This window comes from Prosopis cineraria, unplaced genomic scaffold, assembly GCF_029017545.1.
Source record: "Prosopis cineraria cultivar Desert tree isolate PC_DT_omini unplaced genomic scaffold, ASM2901754v1 PC12, whole genome shotgun sequence".
Taxonomy (NCBI): Eukaryota; Viridiplantae; Streptophyta; class Magnoliopsida; order Fabales; family Fabaceae; genus Prosopis; species Prosopis cineraria.
The window spans coordinates 7,808,386-7,819,060 of NW_026555343.1; the positions used below are offsets into that span (position 1 = coordinate 7,808,386).

The 10,675-nt window shown below is 30.7% G+C and overlaps 2 protein-coding genes across 2 annotated transcripts; one reads left to right on the forward strand and one right to left on the reverse strand.

Annotated features, from left to right (window-relative positions):
- Positions 1-5,283: 5,283 nt before the first annotated feature.
- On the forward strand, positions 5,284-5,906 carry LOC129287926 (SKP1-like protein 1B). The gene has a single exon (XM_054924209.1). It carries the CDS (start codon positions 5,322-5,324, stop codon positions 5,790-5,792), a length of 471 nt encoding a protein of 156 aa, XP_054780184.1. The 5' UTR covers positions 5,284-5,321; the 3' UTR covers positions 5,793-5,906.
- Positions 5,907-7,020: 1,114 nt separating this feature from the next.
- On the reverse strand, positions 7,021-10,287 carry LOC129289042 (putative B3 domain-containing protein Os03g0621600). The gene is made up of 4 exons (XM_054925868.1): positions 10,204-10,287; positions 9,614-10,100; positions 8,140-8,279; positions 7,021-7,329 (listed from the first exon to the last, which is right to left on the reverse strand). Exons 1-4 carry the CDS (start codon positions 10,285-10,287, stop codon positions 7,021-7,023), a joined length of 1,020 nt encoding a protein of 339 aa, XP_054781843.1.
- Between the last annotated feature and the right edge of the window lie 388 nt (positions 10,288-10,675).

Genomic DNA, 10,675 nt, shown 5'->3' on the forward strand with positions numbered 1-10,675 from the left:
TAAATCCTTAACTTCATACCTTTTAAGCCTTATGATCTCCTTCTTTGCTAGTTGAATTAAAAGGCACTTGCAGTCATTATATGAGAAATTAAATATATATTATTTAACTACATAAATATATCAAATAATATATTATAAAAATACACACATATATACAAATTAAATTTTATTTTCAATTATTAATATGTTAAAAATATTTATATTTTATTTAAATTATTCTTTGTATTGTATTTTTAAGAAATTATTTTATTAATTAAAATTAACTTAAAATAAAGAAAATATTAAATATTAAATAATTTTGTTATGAATATTTTAGTTAATTTTTAAATTTAATTTTTAAATAAAAATAATTAAATATATAATTAAAAGTCATTGTCAAAAGTTAAATTTTTTCAGTAATTAGCTTGAGATAGAATCCCTAGCTAATTATTTCATTTTAGAGAGGGATTGGTAGTTTCGTTATTTTCCTTGCTAATTGTCTTAATTTAGAGAGGGATTGATAGTTCTCACTATTTTTTCTTGCTAATTTTAAGTTGAGCTATGAAATTAACATCCCTCACTAATTTAATATTTTAGAGAGGAATAGATGATCCCTTGCTAATTTACATTTTTTTAATAGTGAATGAATGATAAGGCACTTTTAATCATGCTACATCTCATGATGACTTAGTTATCTATTTTTAAAATTATATATTCTTTTCATATTTATCCTTATTTAATAGGGTGTCTCAATTACACTACTTAATTAAGGGTATTGTCAGAAAATCTCATTAATTGCATCTTACCTTAGAAAAATCCTTATTTTTTAAACAAAGTGATTATTTCATTTTAATTATTAAATTTAGTATTTAACACAAATTTAGGTATTAATTTTGCATTCACTAACTAATTTTTCTATCTGTAATCGTGCGCGCGCCTGTGTGTACATGCGCACGTGGTTTTTGGCAATCAAAACAATAGTGACTAAGAGTAGATTTTGGGGACGAAAGAAAAATTAGAGGAAATCAGATAAAACTCAATCTATACCTAAATCCTCGATTGCACTCTCAACTTCTTCAACATATATTGCGATGATGATAGGGGATTTGAAGAGGCCATAACTTGAAAGGATAGAGATGAATGTGTCTATAGTCAAGGAAGTGCAACTTTCGTCCCAATCCTATTTGTGGAAAATGAAGATGGAAGAGTGAAAGATGATGTAACCTAGATCCAAGGACTAAAATGTTGAAAGCAAAATTGATGACAAAGAGCATTTAATATATGGTTCACAATTAACGGAGCAGGTGTCGTCTAGGTATGAGAATGTGGCAATGAATGATCTTATTCATCCTTTGATGTAGCTTATTCATGTTCCTCTATCTCCTATGTGGTATAAGTATACTATATAAGTATATTATGCATGTTTCCATTCTAGATTTCATGGGTTCACAATGGTATAATTGTTTAGAATCTCTTGAGTATGTTTTGGTGGTTTTACCCCTTATTTTAGAATCCGTGTTGTTGGATGTAATAGAAGTTTTGGGTAAAGTATTGCTATCTGTTGGAGGTAGTTTTAGTGTGCCGTCTTCTGTTATTGATCTTATAATTTGGAACCATGCTGGGTTTACATGGAGTTTTGAAATGAATTGGATTATATAAACAACAATATTTGTGATCTAATTAAGGCAATTATTAATCGCGAAAGCATTGCAGAGAACGCTCTGCTAGGGCCTTGTCCTTCCTTCATCTTGGAGGGTTCTCTCTTTGATAGATCGATGTCTTCAGCAGCATCCTCTTTTCGATGTAGGTCGAGTGCATGTGAGAGGTTTAGGGTGGGTGTGTTAGTGGGTGCTAGATTTTGGGCGTGTGAGTGGGTTTTCTTAGGTAGATTTAGTAATGACTTGGAATTTTGAGGATCTATGGCGTGGTGAAACTTTTCTCCGGTTGATTTTGTGATAGATTGGAGGTGAACTAGAGGCTTGGGAGAATGACAAGTAAGGACTTTGTAAGAATATTAATGCTAAATTAGGATTTTTAGTACTAAAACGTGATAGAAGAAGTACTGAAATTTGAGAACGTCAGTGTTGAAAAATCCTAATTTGACATTTAATATTCTAACAAGGTCTTTATTTGTCATTCTCCCTATAGCTTCTTCAGATATCAAAGCATAAAAGGACCTTCAATTGTGTAGTGAGTGTCAGAAAATGCGATTTCGCTTGTATTGTGATGGTGGAGGATATCCAATGGGTACCTCCAAGTGCGGATTTCATTATGGTGAGATTAAGGCAAAGATTGATGGTGGTCTTTTGGGTTCTGAGAGGAAGTTTAGGGCAGCAAAACTACGGTTTGGTGTGGTGTTGAAGATGGCACATTTGAGCATCTTGGCGATTGGGGAAATCACAACTCCAAGGGAAGGCTCGAGTGCTTTATCGTTTTCTAAAATGATGTTAGGGGTTTGGAAGAAGTAGAGTATGGAAAGTAAGCAAAGTTTTGCTTTAGTGTTAAGATTTGCCCAACTTCTGAATAGTACTCTGAATGCTCCTTTATTTTTGACTTGGATTGGGATTGATAATTATACTTAAAGAAGAATATGGAATAGGCAGCATATATTTTGCGAGCGATGTTATATCTTGGATATATTTTATGCCTATCGGTTAAGTGAAATAGCTCTTACCCAATTTGTTGAACATGTGGCTATCATCCACCAAGCTTTGTTTTATTGGGATTCCTACAGGGTGGTTAATTTCAAGAGAAGGCTTGGACTTAATGAACAAGCTTTTTGATAGCAGGACAATTGGGGCAGATAACATCTCTTTGGTAAGGCTTATGGCTCGTACGTCGATGTTGCTTGCAATGGTAAGACTCACTCTCTTAGTATTGGTTTTTTCTGGTTAATATGAATGATATTTTTTTGGTCTATATAGGGAAATTCATTGAGCCTGTCTCCCCTTTTATGAGTGAGGTCATGGCAATTTTGGCAGGCTTACAATGGTATGCTATCAATAATATTACTAATGCCATATGTGAGTTTGCTTATTTTCCATCAATGCAATCTTTAAACAATAGATAGGTGTTTTTTTGAATGGAATGGTGTGGCACTGATGGAGTCTATCTTTAATCTTGGAGGATTGATAAGCTATTGCAACTTCAAATAGGTCCCAAGACATTCTATTGCTGCAACTGCCAACTGGATTGCTCGCGCAGCTTTTAAAGGGAAGTGCTTTAACGAGTGGGTTTCATTACCCACTTCCCATGAGGGGTCTATCCTAACATGTGATTATGTTAGGACTCTAGATACGTAGCTTTTTCTCTTTTTTGTTGCTTATGGACAGGTTCTTTGTTGTTTTTCTTTGTGTTCTGTTGCTAGTCATGACTTTGTTTCGTTTTTAATGTATTTGTTTCTTCCTTGGCCCAAAAAATGTAATGATTGCTTTTATTCTATTGAAACTATGGAAAGGCATGGTTCAGATTGGGCTTGCCAGCCCCTATCCCTATTAACTCTTTTCTTGGATTGTGAATTCGTTGATTCGAGGAATTTTCCTTTGATTATGTTTGAATCATGTACTGTAGGTTGTTTTCTAGTTTGTTCTCTCGTTTGTTTGGTCTTGGTTTTTGGTTTGGTTTGTATGAGTTTTATTAATTCCATCATTTAAATTTAATTTTATTGGTTTAATCTGTTATGCTTGTCTTAAACTCTTAGTTATTAATTTGATTCTTATTGTTTAAAGAGGATATAATATAATTAAAATTTACTGACATGAATAGAGAAATATTGATGGTAGCAATGTAGATGAATAAAAAAAGTATAATTATTTAGATAGGAAAGAAAGAGATACTAAAAAAATTTTAAAAACAAAGAATAAAATACAAAATAAGAGATTATATTGATAAAAATTAAGCTGATGTGAGGTCTAATTTATTCTTATTTAGCTACATATATATTCTAAATAATCAATATACATTATTTAGACTAATTTGATCATTAATTTTGTTTTAAAACTTAATTAAATGACTGATATAATTATTTTAAAAAAGGACTAAATTAATAATTGAAGCAAACTTAAGGGGCTGAAAGTCCTATTATATATCCCTTGATTGAAATTATTTTTTTCATCCATTTATTTAATTTAAATATATTCCAAAAATATTAAATAATATTGTAAAGTAACTTAAATCAAAGACAGCTTTCAAAATTCAAATGATAAACTCCCATAAACTCCCATTCATTCTCTTCTTTATTATGAGAGAAGACTTCATTGGAAACTCTCATTATCACCTTGTCGACCTTCTCCAAGTATTTTCTTTTCTTTTTCTTTTTTCTTTTTGATAAACTCCAAGTATTTTCTTTTAGGATGTGCCCGGGGGACATATTTGAGAACGTCTTGCAAATGTGATATTATCTAAAAATGAAAAATAGATTCGCTTTAAAATAGACGGGGCATTATATTGATTCAAGAGTCGATGAAGAGATCATAGTTAGACTAATCATGATTAATTTAAATCTTCTGGTTTAAGAGAGAAATAAAACGATAGAGAGTGCAGAAGCAAATAGTTTCTGAATTCCTTATTACTGTTGAGCTTGCAAAAATACAACTGAAAGATAAACTGAGGCAACAAATTTTCTTAAATTTAAGGAACAAACTAACAGAATAATAAAATAAAAAATTATAAATATTTTATTCCAGATTTTTCACTAATCATATATCAGCTACATCGTGGAGGTCTGGAGGCAGTTTCCAAAATTTGTTGAATCAGATTTTGGATACAAGAAAGAAAAATTTAATAAAAAAATCTATTAAAAATTGATTTTAGGTGAAAATAATTATCAAATTAAAAATATAGGGCAAGAAAAGATTAAAAAAAGTAAAAATATTACTTAAGAAAATTACTAAATATTTTACAATTTAAAAGTAAAAAAATAATTATAAAATGTAATATACTCATTTTTTTATTATTGTCTTTCATCTTTTTTTAATTTTTTTTTCAAATTGTAATTTATCTCCGTTTTTTCTGAAATTTTTTAACTACCTATCAAATGAAGAATTCTACATCTTTGAATTTAAAATATAAGATTTAAAATACGAAATTTTAAATGCAAAATTTAAATCCAAATTTACTCATAAAATCTTACACGTTCACCTTTCTCATAAAATTAAAATTAAGATAAATAATTAAATATGTTTTCCATTTTAATTTATCCCGTAAAAAGTGTTAAAAACGGTCAAGCCCGCCCTTTTTCCCGATCGTGCATATATATTCACTTTAACTTTTCTAAAATACCACAAGATCGAAAGAGTACTGTGAAAAAGAATTCTCCAGACCAACCCTTCTTCTCCAGAAAGATGACGACAACGCCTTCGTCTGAGAAGCTAACTCTGGAGAGCAACGACGGAACCCTACTCGAGATAGACGTGAACATCGCACTGACATGGCAACTTCTGAAAAACAAGATCGATGACGGTTGCGTAGACGGCGTAATTCCGATAGAGAATGTGAATGGCGAGACGTTGGCCAAGGTCATCGAGTATTGCCAGAAGCATGCCATGGCCGCCGACGACGCAGAGCTCCGCAGGTGGGACGCTGAGTTCTTGAACGTGGACTGGAGCGCTCTGTTCGATCTTACGCTGGCGGCGGATTATCTGCAAATCAAGAGCCTCAGGGATCTAACAATCCGGACTGTGAGCGACAGGATCGTAGAAATTAAGAGTCCGGAGGAGTTTCGTAGGACTTTCGGCATCAAGAATGATTTTTCTCCTGAAGAAGAAGCACAAATTCGTAAGGAGAATCAGTGGGCCTTTGATGGCTACCTTTGAATGCGTTTTCTTTCTACAAAATTTTCTTCAGCCTTAGTTTCTTTCTTTCTAGGACGCAAATTCAGATCATCTCCATAAATTCAGATATCATATGCAATATGCACTTCTCTTTCATCATCTTTATAATTTAATATTTTACCTTTATTATGGTGTAAAGAGCTGGGAGCCGTAAATAATTCACGCCTGGGATTCTTTGAAAGAATTCACGGAGAATTTTATTTGAGGATCTTGATAACTTTTTATTTACAAATCATATCAAAAAATTCTGAAATTACACGATAAGTATTGGAGGACTTAACTGAAATAATTTTTTTTTTTGGTGCGGCATGACCAAATTGTCCTAACATTTGAAAATAAATGTTATGAACTTAACATGCAAAGTTGATTAACAAATAATGTTAACAATTTTACTAGTAAAATTAATGGTTGATGATGAATGGATTTAGTACTAATGTTGTAAAATAGCAAGTTAGATATAATAATTCGTTACAGAAGTATATTTTGCTTCATCATTTTATTTCACTTCAGTCACAAAATCCTGCGGTGTAATTTAGTTTTTTTGGATCTAAGTTGTAAATAAGTGGCTATGGTAGTCCTTAGATGAAATTCTCTCCATTCCCTCAATTAAGCTCCTATTCAATTGAGAGATATTGTGAAATCAAATCCTTTAATTTTTATTTTAATGCCATTAAATCATAGCTATTAGTTAATACTCCCTTCATTTCTGTTTGTAGAAAAAACTATTACTTTTTATTTTTTTTATATAAGCAAAATCACCTATTTCAATAAGCACATATTATACATTTTCTATATCATCTCTCATAATTTACATTAATAAAAAATAATTAATACATGCTTATGTTGATTAATATAAAGTATTTTAATATAATTTTTTATTTTCAGATATAATTATTATAGTTAATTAATTTTCTTAAAATAAAGACTGATAGTAAAAAATATACCGACAATCAAAGAATCCCTATAAAGGACCTTGAACTGATTTTCCGTTGAAAAATAAAAAATAAACTGACAATCATCCTATCCTTTCAGGATATAGAATATGTAGTAGCATTAAATAAAAAACTTAAACGATCAGATCATACGCGCTCAAAATACAAAAACACAACCAAAATAACATTATCCAGATTAGGACTTACAAACTTGAAGACTATGAACAGAAACAGGATGGCTAGGGGGAGTGATCGAGGATTTGATAACGGTGTATGTCCTAAAATATGTGAATAAACTTGTGGTTCTGTTGATCCCATCGATGAACATGAAGACGGAAGAGAAGGTGATGAGTATGGTGGATCATTTCAAAGATGCAGAGATCTCCCATTTGCAGCTGATATTCTGAGACGAAGCCCTTCCATCCCTGACTCAGTCTTGCTCCTGCAATAACCTTCTTGTTGCCTGGGCCCCACAACACCATCAGACCCACATCCCACATTTTGTTGCACTTTGACATCTCTAGCTTTATCTCTTGCCTTTGGCTCTCCTTCCTTATGTATTCTCTCGAAAAGCTCAATGGTATATTCTGCTCAACGCATAACAACACAATTAATTGCACCAAAACATATATATGTTGAATCCTGTATTGAGTGCGTGACTTTGTAAATATATACATTGATTACTTTCAATATGGAGTTTGTAAATACATAAGAGAGAGATAGTAAGATTAAGTCAAGTTATTTTGTCTTCCTCATTATCTTAACCTCTTCAAATGCACACATAACAGGTCAACCAGTTAGATTAATCAAAGATGATTAGTGTTAATCACCCAGTTAGTTGGTGATCATAAAATCTATATATAAAGTGTACCACATCATGTTAGACATAAGAAGATATAATCCTACGAGAAGTTAACATAGGTTCTCATTTCATAAGTCCCCAAGCATTTTTAGGTTATTGGTTTAATCCTTAAGGGGTTAATAATTTATTGCAATTGAGAAATTGTAAAACTTTAAGTGAAAAAATTGACATACAAAAGAACCCAATTCAGAGGACTAAGCGCAATATAAACTAACAAAAACAAAAACAAAAGAAAAAGTTTCAAGTTGCTTAAGGTAAAAACAACATCACAGCAATTCTATTTAGATCATAGACTTCGTATTGCATGCAAAAGAAATAAAATGAAATATCTATTTGTTAAAAAAAAAAATCATCATATAGTTCACTTTATGTGAGGAATTTACTTTCTTAATTTTTTTGTCAACCGCTAATTTAATCAACGAATACTCGTTTCTTTTTCCGATTAAAAATTCATTTAAGAAAAGGAAAAAAATTAAAGATATTAAATAAATTAATATATTACAATTATTTGTAAAGAAGATGAAAGCTTAATTACCAGATAGCTGCTGATACTTGAAGATTTGAGTTTGACTTGGAAGAAAGGATTCTCAGATTTAAATTCTATTTGATTATCATTAGCCAATGCTTCGCCCTCTTCATTCCTCCTCTCTTCACTCGTTGACTGCTTGGATTTACCTGCACCCAAGTCAATTTTGGGACGTTAATTCTAAAAACAATAAAAAAAAATAATATATTATATTTTAGAAACCGTAAAATTTACTTATTCTATACAAAAATTTATCTCAGAATTTACGGGGATGGTTATTAAACTTTAAAAATTATTATAAAATTACTTAAACTGCAATTTTCTTAGATTTTGAACAACTTTTGCCTTTGAAAATATTGAGACTTTTAAAATAATTGACCTCAATCATTGGTTATTTTTAGCTGATTCTATTGCGTTTAACTTGGATGCTCATCACCCTGATGTGCACTTGATAAAATCTAGAATGTTCAAATTTTTATTTGGACGATTTAGATTTAAAATTTTTGCTTTTATTTTTATTTTACATTTATTAACATAAAAATTATTAAAAATATATAAATATATTCCTTATCAATTGGGACAAAGTAAACTTAGAAGGTCCAATTTAATATTAAAATTTTTAATAATTTTTAATAAATTGACTATTCAGATTTACTCTAAATTGTTTAAATTTAAAATTTCTAACTTGTAATTATTTAAAAATATTTTTTTTAAAATTTCCCATCAAGAATAGTCACTTTATAAAAATTATAAAAATTTAATATTAAAATATATAATTTAAATTAAATATATAATATCCAGATTAATTATGAGCTTATCTATTTAAAAAAATTTGAACTATTTGAATTAAATTTGGATGGAACTTGATAAGCACCAAGGTACTTACCATGCACCGAAGAAGGACCCGATTCTATCCTTTAATCCTAAATGTGCGTTTGGTTTGAGAGAAAAGGAGGGGAGGGATTGTAATGAATGAAAGAGGAGGGTTTTAATATTATCTTGTTTGATTCAGGTGAGGAGAATAAGAAAAATAAGTATATATAAATAACTTTACTTTTATATTATTAAATTTTTTTTAATAAAATATAGTTATGAATAAAAAAAATAAAGCATATTGGCCATTATACAATAAAAATATACCTCTCCCCTGCCAAACAAGAGAACAGGAGTAAAATCCTATCCCTCCTCTTCCCCCAACCAAACGGATTTAAGTTGTCTAAAACATTTTATTTTGTTATAAAAATTCTGGTTTAGAACATTTAATTATATATATATACATATATAGGTGCGATACCGATTAATTTAAGATCCACAAAAAGAAAAAAGAAAAATATATATACACACACACACACACAATCAACTACACAGAATTCAATCTAACTCTGAAATCTTAAAAATAAATTAAAACAGAATTCAATCTAACTCTGAAATCTTAAAAATAAATTAAATTTCTGAAACGATAAAAACGCATCAAATAGCTCACCTGCAACTTCTCTTTCATCATTATCTCCTTCTACGACGACAGGACGAGAAGAATCAGATTCAATATCAATGGGTTCATCTTCATCAGAAGCTTCGTCTTCAACATCAGAGTCTGTCTCAATTCTTTTTGCAGCTTTCGATGTTTCTCCATCATCTTCGTTCACATTATCTTCTTCTTCCTCATCTCTCTTTCTTTTATTATTATTTGTCTGATCTCCAGCAACATCATTGTAACATTCCTTCTCGCAGCAAGTTTTGCCGTAGATTTTGACCTTGAACTTTGAATAATCAGACATATATTTGAACACTAAGAAATCTCCATTCTCCAATTTATTGTCCTCCACAAATTTACTCCATCCCTTACAGAAAAAAACTCGATTCTCACGCTTTTCCACTTCGACTTCTTCAGATTTACCATAATAAGTCTCAAGCATTGCTTTCTTTGGCACATCTTTGCCAATCACTTTGTTAAATGCCGGTGGGATTTGCTGTTAACACCAGAAAAAAGCAAAAAAAAAAAAAAAGAATATTATCAATAACTTGATTGATATATTAAGAAGAAAAAGAAAAGATCAGGTGGGGGATACTAACCAAGAAGGTAGAGAAATCTTGAATCAGAACCTTGAAGAAGGTAGCGTTTTTGCGTTTCGTTTGGGACTGTGCAGGTCTGTCCATGGAAGCTTTTTGGGGAGATGATTCAGAAGACGAGTATCAGAAGGATGTGATATTGCAGATCACTGTGAGTTGTGTGCGTGTAACGTGTCCGTTTAAGAGTAACGTGTCGTGTTCCTGGAATCAGGCTGACTGTGATTTTTTTAAAATAAATTTATATTTTTTCGATTAAAAAAAAAGGAAAGAAGGGTGAAAATAGGAAACAACATGACTGGCGGAAGAAAATAATGAGTGTACATATTTTTATTAAGATAAATAAAACATTAAGATCGTATATCTAATTAATATCCACTTTCACATTTTCACATCCTACTCTTTTCGTTTTCCTTCTGTCAGAAGATATGCTTGATGCAGATTTGAAACTTGGTTTCCAAGCAATGCATCTGCTATA